This window comes from Protopterus annectens, chromosome 14.part0 (assembly GCF_019279795.1).
Source record: "Protopterus annectens isolate FY-2018-M chromosome 14.part0, PAN1.0, whole genome shotgun sequence".
Taxonomy (NCBI): domain Eukaryota; kingdom Metazoa; phylum Chordata; order Ceratodontiformes; family Protopteridae; genus Protopterus; species Protopterus annectens.
Window position 1 is genome coordinate 29,055,573 of NC_056748.1, and position 17,850 is coordinate 29,073,422.

The 17,850-nt window shown below is 39.0% G+C and overlaps 1 protein-coding gene across 1 annotated transcript in view; it reads right to left on the reverse strand.

Annotated features, from left to right (window-relative positions):
- Positions 1-609: 609 nt before the first annotated feature.
- The window catches only part of LOC122788848 (progestin and adipoQ receptor family member 3-like), a 792,623-nt gene continuing 775,382 nt past the window's right edge, over positions 610-17,850 (reverse strand). Inside the window, exon 9 of the mRNA XM_044055736.1 lies at positions 610-653. Within this exon, the coding sequence (XP_043911671.1) occupies positions 625-653 (29 nt within the window). The 3' untranslated portion in view covers positions 610-624. The remainder of the gene's footprint in view (positions 654-17,850) is intronic.

The window sequence follows — 17,850 nt, forward strand, 5'->3', positions numbered from 1 at the left end:
GTCATAACCCCAGGAGTGTAGGAATCAGGGAAGTGGCAGCCCACATGAAAAGAGCTGCTCAAAAGGATTGTTTGTGTCTCACATGGTAGTATAACCCATAATACCAAAAGTACATTTAAAACCAATAATAACTAGCTGTGAGCCTCTCATATGGTCAGTCATGCTAGACATGAGGAACGATAGTGTTAAGCTGCCCAGATTCACCTCTATACTGAAAAGACAGCAGGCTTATGTGAAACATGAGGAGATTTGCATTTTCTGCACACAAATGTTGACTTGCAGGATCGTTGTAATTTGTGCCTAAAAAGTCAGGACAGACACTCCTACTAATATCTTGGCTTGGTCCATAAACGAGGAAGCCAACCCCCTACAGAACCATGAATCTTAATAAAGGAAGCAGGGTTTTTACAGAGGTTATATAAAGAATGAACACTGGAAAAAAAGGATTGCTTTAATCATTCTTGACTTGTCCTAGTTTATTGGAACATGAAGTTTGTTGAAAGAAGAATCTCTTGCCATGGTCAACAGGTGATATTTACAAGCTACAATGAACTGACTGTCCAGACAGGAGATCCTCATGATGAATATGTTCTTCCTTCCAGTTCTGATGTAAAGTTGGGGTGGTTAGGGGTCCAAGCAGCATATCCCATTTTCTGTAAAAGAAAGGAAATAAATACTACTTGTGACTATGTAAAACTGTATTTTGCAATAACAGATTATGACTGCTGATATTCAGAACCAACCCTTTGTCTCCTGTTGTATTTTCTAATACCCAAAAAGAACCAGAGAAGTGGACCTGTCTTTCTGAAGGTTGGTGACTTAGTGGATGTCTAACCTTTTTAGTAGGAAAAACAGCTACAATATGTCGTGTGGAGAAAGCAAGAACTGAAATGTTATATATAGCCTTTCTTCCTCCCTGTTTTGCAGGGTGGATTTTTAGTGCAGATGTAAAAGAAGCTCATCCTCTCCTCTTCGGCCACCTTCATGAGAGAGCAGTTAGGTTGAAATTCAGGATTGCTGAGGAGGTTTCTAAAAGCTCCTCTGCTTCACTTTTATTTCCTGGTGATTTTGCTAACAGAAAGGCACACTTTTCTAAAACTTTGTTTATCCTGTCTAAAAGCTGGACAGCCCAGGCCTATAGCATAGGATTTACACATCAACATATCTACAGTGTAGATATGACAGACGTTTTCATCTATAAGTGTCTGCTCACCCAGAATGTCTGGTTGGTACCTGTGTTACTTCTAGGGATGCAGAAACAACTCCTGCTTTACCCATCTGCTTTTGTCCTCATAGGCCTTATCATCTCACCAATATTTTGCTTTTGAGGGGAGAAGGTGAAAAGCACCTTCCTTCTCATCTAGATCTGACATATCAAGACTCTGTTAAGATCCCTCTGGGAGAAGTAGATCTGGCCTATGTAAGTCTTTATAACCATCTTCTTTCTTCTTCTTTCAGCTTTTCACAGTTAGGGGTCGCCACAGCAGATCACCTATCTGCTCATGACTGGCAGTGGAGTTTTACAGTGTCGAGTTGCCAGCCTGGTGCCCAACCTTCCACAGAAGGCACACACGTACACACTCACACCTAGGGCCAATTTAGAGTGTTCAATCCACCTACAGCATGTCTTTTGGGATGTGGGAGGAAACCGGAGCACTCGGAGGAAACCCATGCGACCACAGAGAGGACAAGCAGACTCCGCACAGAAGGCACCCCTGCCGAGGATCGAACTGGAGAACCGCTTTCTGTGAGGTGGCACCATCTTAGACTGAAAAAGAGGCCAGGGATCGGACCTCTGGATGACCTTAGGAAAGACCTCCCAGAGCTAACTGGTCTTTGTTAGCAGAAAGAGTGTTGTAGAAAAAATGGGGCAAAGCAGGTAATTACATATTAATTAGCTATCCTAAATGGTGACTGTTATGCCTGCAGTTCCAGGAATTGCAAGGTCTCTAGTTAAAACCTGAAACCATTATGAAAGTACTATACACATGTGAGTGCGCACATATATGTATGTCATCATATTTTTGGAATGGGAAGAAACTGCAATACCCTACAAAAGCCCATGAAGATACAGATCGGACTTGCACATTCCACACAGAAAGTGACTACATTTGAGAAATTATTCTTTGCACCACTCAGCTATAAGGTTCATAAGGTAGTACTAGACTAACTGCCCTTGTGAGCCATTTTAAGCCTAGCCAGTTATCCCCTGAGAGATTCAAATGCTGTACCTTGTGTTGTAAGGCAAACACCTTAACCATTAGGCCACCCTCCCAACTTAACCATTGGGTCACTGTGCTGCCCAGAAGAAATGTCTGGTACCAGATCTTGCACTTATTACAAGAAGGGAGGTATCTGGCTGCCAAAACTGGAGATGGTTGGGTATGGAAGGCATGCTGCAGGGACTGCAATGTCTGATGTAATACTTGGATAACCATCAGGTAGGTCATGAGGTAAGATAAAACTGACAGCACTAGGGAGATAAATGGCATGCTTGTGGCAGAAGCATAAAAAGGGAAGTATGTGGCTCTGATGACCACTGGGTTGACATAACAGGGGTTGTTGACCTGGCCTGCAGCATGCCAGTCACTAACTGTCCTGGATTCACCCAAACTTCTAGAGGTGGGTTGAAACAGGTCTCCTGTAAGCAGAATATGGGAAATTTAAAATGTATATGTCTCCCAGAGTATAGTTCTGCACTATGGACCAAGACCTGTCCAAACATCTGGACTTCTAATATACATAGGAGAAGTGCGGGTTGGGATGATGACAGCTTCTTGCCTGGAAATGTTTTGCTGTCTGTATATTTTATTAATCTTTATAATTGTAAATTGCTTAGTCATAACCTGAACTTGTGTTTCCTACATAATTTGATTCACCATCTGCTGAACAATTAGTAGCAACAACAAATGTTGTCTATGTAGAACGATTTTTATGAAAAATAGTTATCGACTGACTTTCTCCATTTCCATGCATGTCTACTGAACCTTTTGGTCTAGTAATGTGTAACGTAACCACTGTGAGCTTTCAGCATGATAACATGTCTATTCAGGTGTCAATAGGGTAGAGAGAAGAGATTACTTCTGAGAGCTTACCACAGAAGAGATTACTTCTGAGAATTTTCCAAAACTCTACTAGGGTGGCAGTGGAATTCCCCATCATATGTGGTATTTCTTTATCCAGTTCCACTCTGCATTTTAAACATTACTATAAAGATAAGCTTCAGCTTTGCTTTTGATCTTTGCTTGATCTGTACATTTCTGTTCTGCTCTCTGTAATATTATTAATTTGTACTATTATGCCTTGTTGCTGTTGCATTAATGTTCATTACCGGCAGTATCTAATATAATACTGTACTTTTGCTGTTACTATTTAAAACAATTTTACATTGTTGCCAGTTACTTATACTAGGTATATAGAAACCAAATTTACTTATTATCTCAGTTACTGATTGCACTTTTTGATCATTGGTTTTGACACAGTGCTTGTTGCTGGATGATGTACTGTATGCATTTAAAGCTATTGCTCTACAGCACTTCTCTACAGAGTATTGGACTACATCATATGGTATACTACTGTTACATGTTACTGACTGCAGCATTTAAAGCTACTGCTCTACAGCACTTCTCTAGAGAGTATTGGATTACATAATCTGATATGCTATTGTTATTTGTTACTTATTGCTGCATTTAAAGCTACTGCTCTACAGTACTTCTCTAGAGAGTATTGGATTACATCATCTGGTATACTACTGTTACGTGTTACTGACTGCAGCATTTAAAGCTACTGCTCTACAGCACTTCTCTAAAGAGTATTGGATTACATCATCTGGTATACTATTGTTACTTGTTACTTGCTGCTGCATTTAAAGCTACTGCTCTACAGTACTTCTCTATAGAGTATTGGATTACATCATCTGGTATACTATTGTTACTTGTTACTTGCTGCTGCATTTAAAGCTACTGCTCTACAGTACTTCTCTATAGAGTATTGGATTACATCATCTGGTATACTACTGTTATGTGTTACTGACTGCAGCATTTAAAGCTACTGCTCTACAGCACTTCTCTAAAGAGTATTGGATTACATCATCTGGTATACTATTGTTACTTGTTACTTGCTGCTGCATTTAAAGCTATTGCTCTACAGTACTTCTCTATAGAGTATTGAATTACATAATCTGATATGCTATTGTTATTTGTTACTTATTGCTGCATTTAAAGTTACTGCTCTACAGCACTTCTCTGGAGAGTATTGGATTACATCATCTGATATACTATTGTTACTTGTGCTGATTGCTCTGCTGTTACTGCATCAAATCTCTTCACTTTACAATTGGAACTATTTGTTTATACTATTTGCACTATGATTCATTTAAGAAGAGACCAAATTAACCTATTGTTTCAGCTATTGATTGCATTTGATCTTGCTCTTCATGATTGCTGATGACACATTGTTACTTGTTCCTACTGGAGTTACAGTTTGTGGTCTTGTATCCTTTACCAGATCCCAGATTCCTTTACCAGATCCCAGATTCCTTTACCAGATCCCAGATTATCACTATTTTCTAGTCCAATCCATTATAGCCTTCTATTTTATACCAAAAGAAAGGTTATTAAGCTATCCTGTTTTCTCATACCCCTTTGGCTGAATGACCTGTTAAAGAATCTCATTGAGGTGTTGCTCTTCTGTAGATGGATTGAAAGCACTAGGTATTTTAAGGCACCAGAACAAATGACTGATCCCCTTTTGAAGCTCGAAATCTTGTATAATTGAATGTCATTTTCACAAGACAAAAACTGTGAAATCTTGAATACCCGAACGGTGAATTTTTCCCAGGGTAAGTAAACACTTGTCCAACGTGCTCTTTTCTCCATTGTAGTGCAATCCCAGAGTTGTTATATATAGTTAGGGGAGTGGGGGGGGGCAGAGGCCCCACCAAGGTGGGTTTTATTTACTATGGTGTGAGCTTCGTTTAAGATTGGGCAAGTGTTTAATTGCCCTGGGAAAAAATTGTCCAGGTATTTAAGCTTTTGCATTTTGTCTTGTGAAACTGAATTTCGATTATATGAGATTTTTGAGGTTTAGAAGTAGATCCTAACTGATACATCAGCATCATTGTCATCATTATCAGCTTCCTTTTTCACATTTTCTACAGGGGTGTTGTGCCAAATGTCGCCATCTCTCTGGATTTAATGCCACTCTGCTGCCTTCTCCTACAGTCATGCCTGACTGTAGCAGGTCTTCTCTGGCAAAATCCATCCACCTCTTTGCTGGATGCCCATGTTTCCTCTTCCCTTCTTTCTATCTGTCCCAAATCTTATTCACCAGATTTTTTCTGCTTTTCTGTACATGTGTCTGAACAGCCATAATCTGTATCGTTGACCTTGTCTACAATTGGAGCTAGTTTTGCTTCAGCTCTGATGTTTTCATTTCATCATCTGTTCCATAGTGTGCATTCTACCACTTGTCTCTTCATCAGCTGCTCTGTCTTTACTGCCAAGGTTTCTGTACCATCAGCTTTTTCGGCACTCTTCTATCATACAGTACCCCTGATGCTCTGTGCCAGTTGGCCACTGGCCCTCTGATTCTAGCTTTGACTTCTTCATTTAGACTTCCCTTCTACTGCATCACCTCTCCCAGATATTTGGAGCTGATAACCTGTTCCTCTATTTTTCTGTCTGTCTCATTTCTCAGCTTCTGATTTCCTCATCTGCTGCCATTATAACTGTCTTATCTGTGCTCAGTTTCATACCATGTACCTTAAGCTTTGTATTACATTCCTCTATCCTTTGCTGAAATTCTTGCTCAGAGTCTGCCTGTAATACCACATTGTCTACATACAGCTTCATTGTTGATGTGTCCCCTCTGACCTGTTTGCTAATGTAGTCCATTACCAGTATGAACAGCAGTGGACACGGACCTGAACCCTGATGCACACTCACTCACACTGGGAACTACTCTGTGAGACCGAGCACTGTTTGTACTTGAGTCACCAGGTCCTGCCAATGTTTCTGAGATTTCAAACCATTGCAGGACTGCCCAAATTAGTTTTCCTGGAACCCTGTCATATGAATGTCCAGTTGGACTCTTTCCTCATCTCTAGCTTCTTCTCAACTATCTGTCTGACTGTAAACATTGGGTTGGTTGTGCTGCATCCTGATCTGAATCTGAACTGCTTATCTCCAGTTTTTCTTTCTACTACTCTATTTCATATCTCAGTACAGCCCTCATTTGTGGATATCCCCTTTGTTCTTGTACACTAGCACTATTACGCTTATTCTCCAGTCATACAGAATACACCTTTCTCTCCATTTTTCTATGAGTACCCCCAGAAGCTCTCTCTTCTCTATCTCACCCAACATCTTGATAATATCTGCTGTCACCTCATCTGAGCCTGTTACTTTGCATGATTTCATTTTCCTTAGTGCTGTTTTTACTTCTTCTAGGGTGGGCTCATCCTCTTCTCTCATCATAGGTTGTACCTAGGGATTTTCTACATTCAAAAGCTTCTGGAAGTACTCCGTTCATATGCCTTTGATGTCCTGTGGACTGTTCTGAAGGTTGTTGCTGGCATTCCTTTTGAAGGGTGTCTGACTATCTTCTTTATCTTTCTGACTTTGCCTTGCAACCTGATAGAGTTTCTTTGTACCATCTACTGAGTCACTTTCCAGAAGCTGGTAGAGTGCCTCCGATACCTTGTTCTTTTCTTTTGCAAGTCCTGCCTTTGCCTGATTGTTAGCCTGTTCTGTCTTTTCTGTCTCCCATCTTTTCCTGCACTCCTTTCTTTTGATGACTTGCTGAGCTTCTCCATTCCACTGCCAGCTTTCCTTATGTACCATGTTTCCATAACTGGCTCAGCTGCATATCTGTTCTGTAGGCCTCAGGCCTCACACGTGCTGGGTTGATGTGCTGCCATTCTTCTTCAGCTCCACCTACATCTCCTTTTTCCTGAGGTGTTTGAGTCCTGAGGAATTCCTTCAAGTCTTCTGCTTTCTCTCCAGTCAATTTCAAGTGTCTTTGGCCTGGTCTTTGTTAACCTTAGAGCCTGCTTTGACAGCTGCTTGCATTCGGCCTGGTCTTTGTTAACCTTAGAGCCTGCTTTGACAGCTGCTTGCATTCGGCCTGGTCTTTGTTAACCTTAGAGCCTGCTTTGACAGCTGCTTGCATTCGGCCTGGTCTTTGTTAACCTTAGAGCCTGCTTTGACAGCTGCTTGCATTTGGCCTGGTCTTTGTTAACCTTAGAGCCTGCTTTGACAGCTGCTTGCAGATGATTGCAGCAACCAGAGTTTATGCTGTGTGCCAGCTGTTTTGCTGATTCTATCACAGTGCTCTTTCCTTACTAGGAGAATATTTACTTGAATTGCATGCTGGCCACATATTTACCAGAAACCTTTTATTGATTCAGCATGTGAAAGGTGTAGGTGTTTATTGAATTTGGATGCTCCCTTCTAACCTCAAAATGTATTTGGTAAACACAATGTGCACACACACACACATACACACACACACACACACACACACACACACACACACACACACACACACACACACACACACACACACACACACACACACACACACACACACACACACACACACACCTCCACTACATCATTGTACACTGAGGTTAAGAGAACACTGTCTTAGCATCCCAAACTAAAGACTAGGAAATCTCACCTATCAGTTTACAGAATAGCACACCCACCTTCACCTGCATGCCCATAGCCAGTACACATACCTCTATGAGTCACAAAGGTGCAAATTCGAAACCCTTAAAGCCCACTGAGACTGCATCCACCTGAGGTAATGTTTTAGCAATAGTTGATGCTATTTTCAGGTATTTCAACCCCTCTTCTCTGGGCTGCATAAGAATGGGGGGGGGGGTTGGCTGTCTATCTAGAATCAGAAGCCTGAGTGTAGCAAAGGCTATTAGATCCTTTCATCCTGGTAAATGTGACCATGATCTACCATGATCTTTTATTGGTCCATGTGGGCTGAATGATCTTAGATGCTCAGTGTGTGGGTCTTACAGCACCTTTAAGGAATCTTGAAAGTTCACTGGTGAATGCTAAGCTTGATACTGATTCTTACCACATGGGTTGAAAGTTATACTTACTTTCTGTCTTTTCTATTAAGGCTAATAAACAACCAGATCCAGTTATCCCAAAACATGTGAAAAATCCTGCATTGGAGTTGAATGCCATGGTAGAAGAGCTGGAATATGAACTGTTATCTAAGTGTGGAAGCAGCCATGACAAGCGCTACATCATGCAGGTAATGTGTATGTTTAAGACTTGGCCTCTGACTAGTACTTTTTATACATGCTTTGTGTTAACATTCAGGGTAAGTTTGTCATTTTATAGTCACAAATTTTAAAATCAGTTATTCAGCTGTTGACTTACAAATAACGTTATTGTTTGGGGAGATCTTATCAGTTAAGAGTACAATTTCATATGCTAGTTAGCACATCTCTGACTTTGATGAAGACTAGAAGACCACCTTAACTGAAAACATCTTTATTAAGACCTGATGCAAGCGACCAATATGTCATTGCAAATAAATAAATAAATAAAAAGAGAAAACCTATTTTACTTAATGTGTATTCCTTTATTTGTCTCAGATGTCCTTTTAAATGAGGCAGTGACCGTTCTGACATCATCAGCAAGGACAGTAAGGCTTTAGTACCCTCTAATAAGGCTGCTGGTGCAGAGTTCCACATGTTATCTTTATCAGCATTGGGGAAACAAATGGGATTCTGAGGGGTAAGGGTTTGTTGCATACAATAACCTTGCCTAGCAGAAGGATCAGCCTTCGTACATACTAGTGGCTTCATTACAGGGGGCATGTGGGTCACATAAAACATAAGTAAACATTATACCTTGTGCCTTTTTCAGTTCATCACATTCAGGATGCAGTGAGACAGCCCAGTTTAAGTCTTCAGCCAGTGCTAAAGTAACAACGTGTAGCCAGCTTCTGTACCAGTATGCAAAATAAACTTTACTTTGTGTACTGGGAAATTCTGACTAGGATGGTCCACTTTCAGCTGAGACCTGGAGAGAAAAGAGTTGTTCATCCATTGCATGACATTTGATCACAGGGGTAAATTGCTGAGTTTGGCATACTTATTACATATTGTGGCATGAGCAGAATGTGGTAGATATGGCACTTGAAAGTAAAAATTACAATACTGGGCCATGTGGCAATAATAAAACTGTTCTAACAATGAAATATCAAAGTAAGAAATATATTCAAACCTGTATATTTGTTTTATATATATATATATATATATATATATATATATATATATATATATATATTCTTCTGGAATGTAATTAAAAGTAGAGTTAGGTCACTGTAAGTAGTACAGGTTAGTGCTAATAAGTTCTGAAAGTATAATTAAACAGGCAGCATATCCAGCAACCTGTAAAAGACTGAGTTTATAACAGATGTAAATGGAGGATAAATTAAAAGAACTTCCTGGGACAAGAGATATGTTCCTGGTGTCCTGGACAATTTATCCTTCAGCAGCATAAATACCACTTTGGTTCTTCTCTGAAAATAGGCACTATCTTGTGAGACTATCTTGTCAACATAAACAATGCATGTTTTTTTTAACTTTACCAGACATTACTTTACTTTAATATTTTGGACAGGTTGAAGTTGATGGTCAGAAATTCACTGGTACAGGACCAGACAAAAAAACGGCAAAGGAAAATGCTGCAATGGCAGCACTTGAAACTCTCTTTCCATGTGGCAGAAGAACATCTAAGTCAAAAAAGAAGGAAATGCCTGAGAACATAACACCAGCTAAGGCTAAGAAGGAGATGGCTGTCACCTCTTAGGGCAAAGAAGGAAGAAATGTTTGACATAACACCTGCTAAGCCAAAGAAGGAAAAATGTTTGACATATCACCTGCTAAGCCAAAGAAGGAAAAAATGTTTGATGACATAACACCTGATAAGACAAAGATGAAAGAAATGTTTGATGACATATAACACCTGCTAAAGCAAAGAAGGAAAACATGTTTGATGACATAACACCTGATAAGGCAAAGAAAAATGAAATGCATGAGGACATAACACCTGCTAAGACAAAGAAGAAAAAAGAAAAATATGTCTCCCAAAAAGGAAAGAAAAGCAGAAACACGGGTAAGCTATTCTTCACTATTTTATAGTTCCATCTGATTGTAGTTTTTTGCCCCTTCCCTTTATAAAGTGTTATCAGAGTGTAAAACCTAATTATTCTTTTACTTGACCAAAACTGTATCTAAAACTAGTGTATGCAATTATGAGACCAGCATGCACACTTTACATATTTTTTGTTGTTCTCTAGTTGTAGTATGAAGTGCACAACAGTGTGTATTTATATAGGTTTGTATCTGTATAAAGTGTGTGGTTTTATAGTTGTAGGAAGTGTGTGATTATACAGTTGTATGAAGTCTGCAGTTGTATACTTATAGTCTAAAGTGTATAGTTGTATAGCTGTATGAAATGTGTGGTTGTATAGTTGTATGAAATGTGTAGTTGTATAGCTGTAGTCTGAAGTGTATAGTTGTATGAAGTGTGTGGTTTTATAGTTGTTTGATGTCTGTAGTTGTATAGTTGTATGAAGTCGTAGTTGTATAGTTGTCTGTTCTGTATATCTGAATGGTTGTATAAAGTGTGTAGTATATGCAAGTGCTGGTATTGATTACAGTTAACTGTTGTAATGTGCTGATTAATGTGCTTTTTTGGTTTTAGTGTTCTAAATGATTTTTAGACAACTGCGGGGTCAGCAAGTCCAGTAGATTACTTTAGTAACCACCCTCATATACCAGCAGGTCACCATGCTTAATAAAGCCTTAGCCCTTCTGAGAGGTGGTCATTCAGGAGGATAATTCATTCTGCACAGGAACTTTCGGGTGCAAAAATCTCAGCCTTTTTTCTTATTATTGAGAAAATCTAGGGTTCTTCCATTAATAGACAGAACTTTCCTTCAGTTCTTCTCCATAACATTGAGGATATGAATTGTTAACCATGCCCATGTGTTTTATAGAGTTATGCAATGTTTTTTTCAACAAGAGTTTTCTTTACAGCATATAGTTTGTATTTCTGATTTCCTTTGTTTAATTTTCTATGACCTGTGCAAATATTATTTTTCAGTTTTGGCCTATGTTTGTTTATGGACAGTGCCTTGTTTTATAAATGCATCTGTGGGAACCATGTGTAGTCCATGGAGAACTTATTTAGAGTTCCAGCCAAAGATATCTGGTTTTGGCAGCTACAAAATGTGAAAGCTCCATCTCATGGTACTGATAGATTTTACAAGTATAGTCTATAAAACAGTAAATCTTCAGAGACAGTGTGCTAGATTGTTGGAAAGACATGTATATAGTAGGCCAAAGATAGATTGGTCATCCCCTAGATTTCCTGAATGAATACAAATGACATTGCCCTTCCTTGTTTCTTTATTGAATATATGGTAACAGAACTTGTCCTGATCCACATAGCCTTCTGTGAGAAAAAGTTCATGGAGTAAAGCCAATCCTTATAAATTCATGGGTTTATAGATTAGTACTAGAATAACTTGGGGGCCATTTTAAGACTAGCCATTTACCTCTTGTGAGAATCAAACCCTGCACCTTATGTCTGTAAGGTAAACACCTTAACCATTATGCCAACCTCCCAGTCCTTTATGCTAACATCCCAGTCTCTGCTGTGACCCTGCTGAGATCTTTAGCAGACTGACAATTAACCTTGTAGAGAATACTTTTCTGGATGAGGTGGGCTTCCTAGATGTGTTGGGAAAGATAAGTCAGTAAGATACGCTGTCCCTGGGCAGCAATCTCTTCCTGAATTCAGAATAGTGCAGGTAGTTCTTTAGACAGGAGAGGAAATGGGTACCCAGAGCTCACAGATGAGATAAACTAGGTGGGTGTAATTTATACATGTTCGATGAGTAAGATCTTGAAATGGAAGTCTCTCCATTTTTGGAGGCTCAGAAACTTTGAGTAGGTAAATGGGAATGTGAAGATGGACATTTTGAATGCCTGACACAGAGCCAGTTCCCTTTTTTTAAGAAGTTGTGGATTTGGACCACAAGCATTTATATATGTATATTTTTTAACTGAACAAAACAGTAAATGCGTTTTCAAGTCCTTTATTATCTTTGCAGCCTGTAAGAGTGAGTAGTAAAATATTCTTTTTATAGTAGAGCTGGAAGCATGTTCTTATATGAGAAGGGGTAGAATATCCTTTCATAGTGCAGACAGCATGTTGTTTTGCACGCTGTGGAAAGCATATTTCCTCAGCTTTCCAGAATTTCTCAGAATGTCCAATTTTTGCCTCATATTTTTGGTCTGTCCCTCATATCATTTGTGTGTTTTTGGCACATCACTGAGGACAGAGGATGCTAAATAATGTCAGTCATTTGCATTTCAGACTTGATATCCTTCAGAAAATGCTCACTAATTCAAATCTTATTCTCTCAACTATGTAAACTTATAAGAACAATATTTAAAATCTGCTGCTAATTTTGGTAATTCATTTCCATTATTTTTGACTGACTTTTACAAATCTACAACTGGCTTTATTCCTTCTTCCATTTTAGTTTGTATTATTTTCTCAGTTTTTCCCATGCTGGCAGTATGCATGTGTCCTGTAGGTTCTCTATGGATATATTAGGCTAATAATTTGTATTTTATATCTTGTCTAGAAATGAAAATACATGCTGTTGTATAAACACTGAGGTCATTCCAGGACTCTCTTGTGTACGTCTACAACAGGAATGGAAGATGGGGTAAAGGCAGTTGTAGACATCCACAGGGGAGTCCACTTGTACATTATGTTCTGCAGTAAGAAGACAGTAGAATCGGGCCAAAGGTTTACTCAGGTCATAACATGTACACATGAGAAGTTTAATCACAAACAGGGTACTATGATCATGGCGTTTATATAGCACCATGTATTTAAATTAGGTGATCTATTTCTTCAGCCACTCTCATTGGTGAGATAGCCATGATGTCACTGGTGTATAAGGTTTACTGAGTGCATAAGATGTACACATGTTGTTGTTGTTGTGTCTTTCAGCTTTTCCCGGTTAGGGGTCGCCACAGTGGAACTCCGGTCCACTAATGATTGGCAGTAGATTTTTACGTGCCGACTTGCCGGGCCTGACGCACAACCTTCAATGAAGGAACGCCCATTCACGCATGTCGCCACACAGAAGACGCTCTAACTGAGAATCGAACAGGGCAACTTCTTACTGTGAGGCAACAACGCTACCACAGCACCACCACCGCAGTGCATAAGATGTACGCATGAGAAGTATAATCACAAACAGGGTAATATGACCACGGGGTTTATACAGCAGCATGTATTTAAATTAGGTGCTCTAATTCTTCAGCCACTCTCATTGGTGAGATAGCCATGATGTCACTGGTGTGTAAGGTTTACTCAGTGCATGAGATGTACACATGAGAAGTTTAATCACAAACAGGGTAATATGACCATGGGGTTTATACAGCAGCATGTATTTTCATTTCTGAACAAGATATAAAATAAAGCATATTTATAGTAAAAAATATGGGAACAATTACACTGTACAGCAAAAGCAAAAACTTGGACACCTGCATGGAAACCTGCAAACACTGCTGCATCTGAACAGCAACAAGGCATATTGAATTGAGTTAGATAGGTATGTCATGTTTCAGATGCTTCATTAAGCAAACTCACATGTTTTATACCCATTCAGTTTTCACAGTGCAGTATTTTGTAACATGATTCACCATCTGCATTTATATTTGTGTTTGTGGCAGTGGGTGATAAGGCTGGTTATGTTGTGCATATCTTACCAGCTGTTCCCTGCAGCCACAGGCTGTCTGTGTTGCAGTATAGAACAACTTCTACAGTCAGTAAAATAAAGGCAGCGTGTCAGCATAGGAACAGTAAGCTTCACTGACAGACACAAGGCTAAATATGTGCTATACAGTCAGGATTTTGTGTTCTGAGGGACTGTAATTTGCTCGTTGTTCTGTGCTCATTGATATTTGTGATTCAGAAACATTTCTTTCACTCTGGCCATCACTGTGGATTTATTGTTATTGTACATATATTTAAATTAGGTGTTCTACTTATTTCACTACTCTCATTGTTGGTGAGATAGTCGTGATGTCACTGGTGTTTAAGGGTTAGTAGGTGTGGGTGTGAAGCAAGGTTTGCCTGCACAACAGTGCAGTAAGTAACTCATTAACAGGACACTGTACAACACTATATATACATGACAGGCTTACTTCGTACAACGGTGATCTGCTGCACACAGCATTAGCTTTAGCAAAGACTGTTGCTTTGACATCAGTGGTCATGAAGACTTTTGAGAAGCTGGTGTTAGCTTGCTTGAAGGATATTACAGCTCCCTCATTGGACCCCTTCAATTTGCTTATCAAGAGAACCAGTCAGTGGATGATGCAGTTAATATGGGCCTGTACTATATCTTGCAACATCTTGACAACCCAGGGACATATGCAAGGATTCCGTTTTTGGACTTCAGCTCCACATTTAATACAATAATTCCAGAACTTCTTCACTTGGAACTCTCCCAGCTTTCCATTCCTGCTTCCACCTGTCAAAGGATCACCAATTTTCTAACCAATAGGAAACAGCAGGTGAAACAGGAAATTTACATCTAGTTATTGCACAATCAGTACAGGTGCCCCCCAGGGATGTGTGCTCTCCCCACTGCTATTCTCCCTCTACATTAATGACTGTATCTCTAAGGACCCCTCTGTGAAACTTATTAAATACATGGACGATACAACTATCATCAGGCTTATCAGGAATGGTGTTGAGTCTGCATACAGACAGGAGGTTGAGCAGCTGGCCCTTTGGTGTAGACAGAATAATCTGGAGCTGAACACTCTTAAAACTGTGGAGCTGACTGTGGACTTTAGGAGTGGTACTATATTAGCCCTCCCCGTTATATTTAGTATTGCTGTGTCAGTTGTGGAATCCTTCAGGTTTTTGGGATCTGTAATTTCCCAGGACTTTAAGTGGGAGACCAATTCCATCATAAAAAAGACACAACAGTGAATGTACTTTCTGCAACAGCTGAGGAAATTCAACCTCCCACAAGAACTATTGATTCAATTCTATACAGCAGTCATTGAGTCTGTTCTCAGCTCATCCATAACAGTGTGGTTTGGGTCACCGTCTCTGTATAATCATGATAAAAATAGGTTACATCGAATAGTCAGGTCTGCCGAAAATATCATCAGTGCTGGTTTGTCCTCATTACAGGACCTGTACTATTCCAGAGTCATGAAAAGGGCAGGGAAAGTCATCACGGACCCTTAACATCCAGGCCGCCATCTTTTTGAATTGTTACCGTCAGCCAGGCTTTATGGAGTAATATGCACCAAAACATGTAGATATAAGAACAGTTTTTTTCACAGGCCATCAAGTTCATAAACGGTTAACTCAGATTATTAGGTTGGGGTATTCTTTGCCTCTGAGGATTCTGCAGTATTGTTTACAAATTGTTAATACTTGTTTCTTTCACAGTTTATTTCAGTATTTCTTCCATTGAGTTGCACCTTGTATGTATATTTACTTTTTTGTCTTGTTCTTAATAGTTGTATGTGTTTCATTTATGTAATTCATACTTGGAGTCAATAAAATTGGAGTCAAATTCCTTGTATGTGTGCACACTTGGCCCAATAAATGTGATTCTGATTAGTGTATAGTTCACTGTGGTGACATTGCCTAATCATGTTGTGTGGTAATCACAACTGGACTCTCATTGTTTTGGCTGCACTACATATAACAGCCCACAATTCACGTGTTTATGAATTGTGGTTCCTCATATCATTTGCATACCTACTTCATAGCTGCACTTCTCTGGTTATGCCATTGAGTAGCTTCTGCTCCATAGTATTTCATGAAAAACAACACTCCAAAAGGAACCAGCCAAACAACAAACAAGCCAGCAAAGCTGCAAAGTGTGAAATATTTAATAGCGTTCTGGTACCTCGACTGCAAAGCCTTCAAGGAATAACTTACAACACTAGACACACCTTATTTATACCATAATACACAATTAATTAACCAATGAAAAAAAAAACATTTAACCTTTAAAAAGCCATCTCAAATTGTACAAAATTACTAAACAGCAAAATTCACACATTATAATTCATTTCCAAATTTAAATCTACTGGCCTTAAAGTCTTGAAATTTAGAATTAATCTACTTTCTAACTGCAAATGTTTTTGATAAAAATGACCTCCATTGTACATATACAGTTTGGCCAGCACACTAAAAAATAATCTATCATCCCTACCATCATGCATCTGAATGAAATGGTCAGCAATAGGGCTGTCTACACGTCTATTACGAATGTCCCCTAAATGTTCTAAGACATGGACCTTAACCATACGTTTGGTCTGTCCAATATACCATTTACAACCCAAAATATAAACAACCCCACAAGATCTGCAATCAAACCTATCATTAATCACAAACTTTCTCCCATTAATAGAAGAGCCAGAAATATTCTTCACCCTAGAGCAGACCTTACAACTGCCACATTTAAACATCCCCACTTGGGTGTTGACCTTACAACTGCCACATTTAAACATCCCCACCTGAGTGTTCAAAGACCTCTTCCTTTTTTATCTAAGTAATTATTTTAAATTACCAAATCTACCATAAGAAAAAGTAATCCTTTTGGGAAACAAATGCCCATCTGCAGTATCAAAACATACAATGGGCCATAAATTGTCAACCACCTTCTTTAAAATTGGAGAAAAAGGGGAATATTTGGTAACAGAAAAATAACACTCCTCTTGAACTGTCTCATCATCTAATAGAACACCACAAAAATCAGCTTCATATAGGGAGACCTGACCAACATGTTCCACCAGAACTTTTTTCTTTGCCCTCTCAATGGTAGGTAAAGCCTAAACCCTATCTAATAACCTCTCTTTCACAGCCAAAAAATCTATATTGAGAAGAAAATGCTCTGAAGTATGATCAAAAATCCTCTTAAACTCACCAAAAGGAAGGGAACTTAATAAATGGGGAGGGTGTCCACTACTGGCATGCAAAAAATTATTTACTGCCATAGTTTTTCTAAATGGTCTATACTGAACCTTCCTTCCTTCATTCACATAAAGTTCAATGTCCAAAAATTGAAGGACAGATTTATTAGTGACACCAGTAAATTTCAAGCCAAAAGGGTTCCTGTTCAGTGACTCAAGAAACTCCCCAAATTCCCTCTTATCACCTCAGCATATAAAAACCAAATCCTCACTGAACCGCTGATACAAAATTACTGACTTCACAAAAAAAATCCAATTTATACAAAACAAATTCTCAAAAAAAGCCATACAAATAATGGCATAAGTGGGGGCAAAATGAGCCCCCATAAGCTGTACCTTGTTTCTGTAAGAAAAATGTTTCTCTAAACACAAAATAATTATGTGTTAGAGAGAATTCAAGCAAACTAACCAAAAATGAGGTGCTGGTTCCATAGTATTTTAGAAGGATTACACATTGTGTAGTTCTCCACATGCAGGTGTATTCACCAGCTCTACAAAGCTAATAACACTATTTATGAAGACCATCCCTGGTTTCCTGTAGAGTGATCAAACAGTTGATATTTAGGTATTTAATTGCTTTGAAATGCACTTTAATTTGTGTCAGGATGTCAGATGGTGCACTTTTAGTATTACTATTTTTATTATAAGTACTGTTGTCACTATTACTATATTTAAATTATGTTTCCATTATTTACATCTTATCTATGTGCCTTCCTTTTCAGAATACTCTGGTCAATTTCAATCAGTTTGAAGTACTCATGGATATCACTGATGCT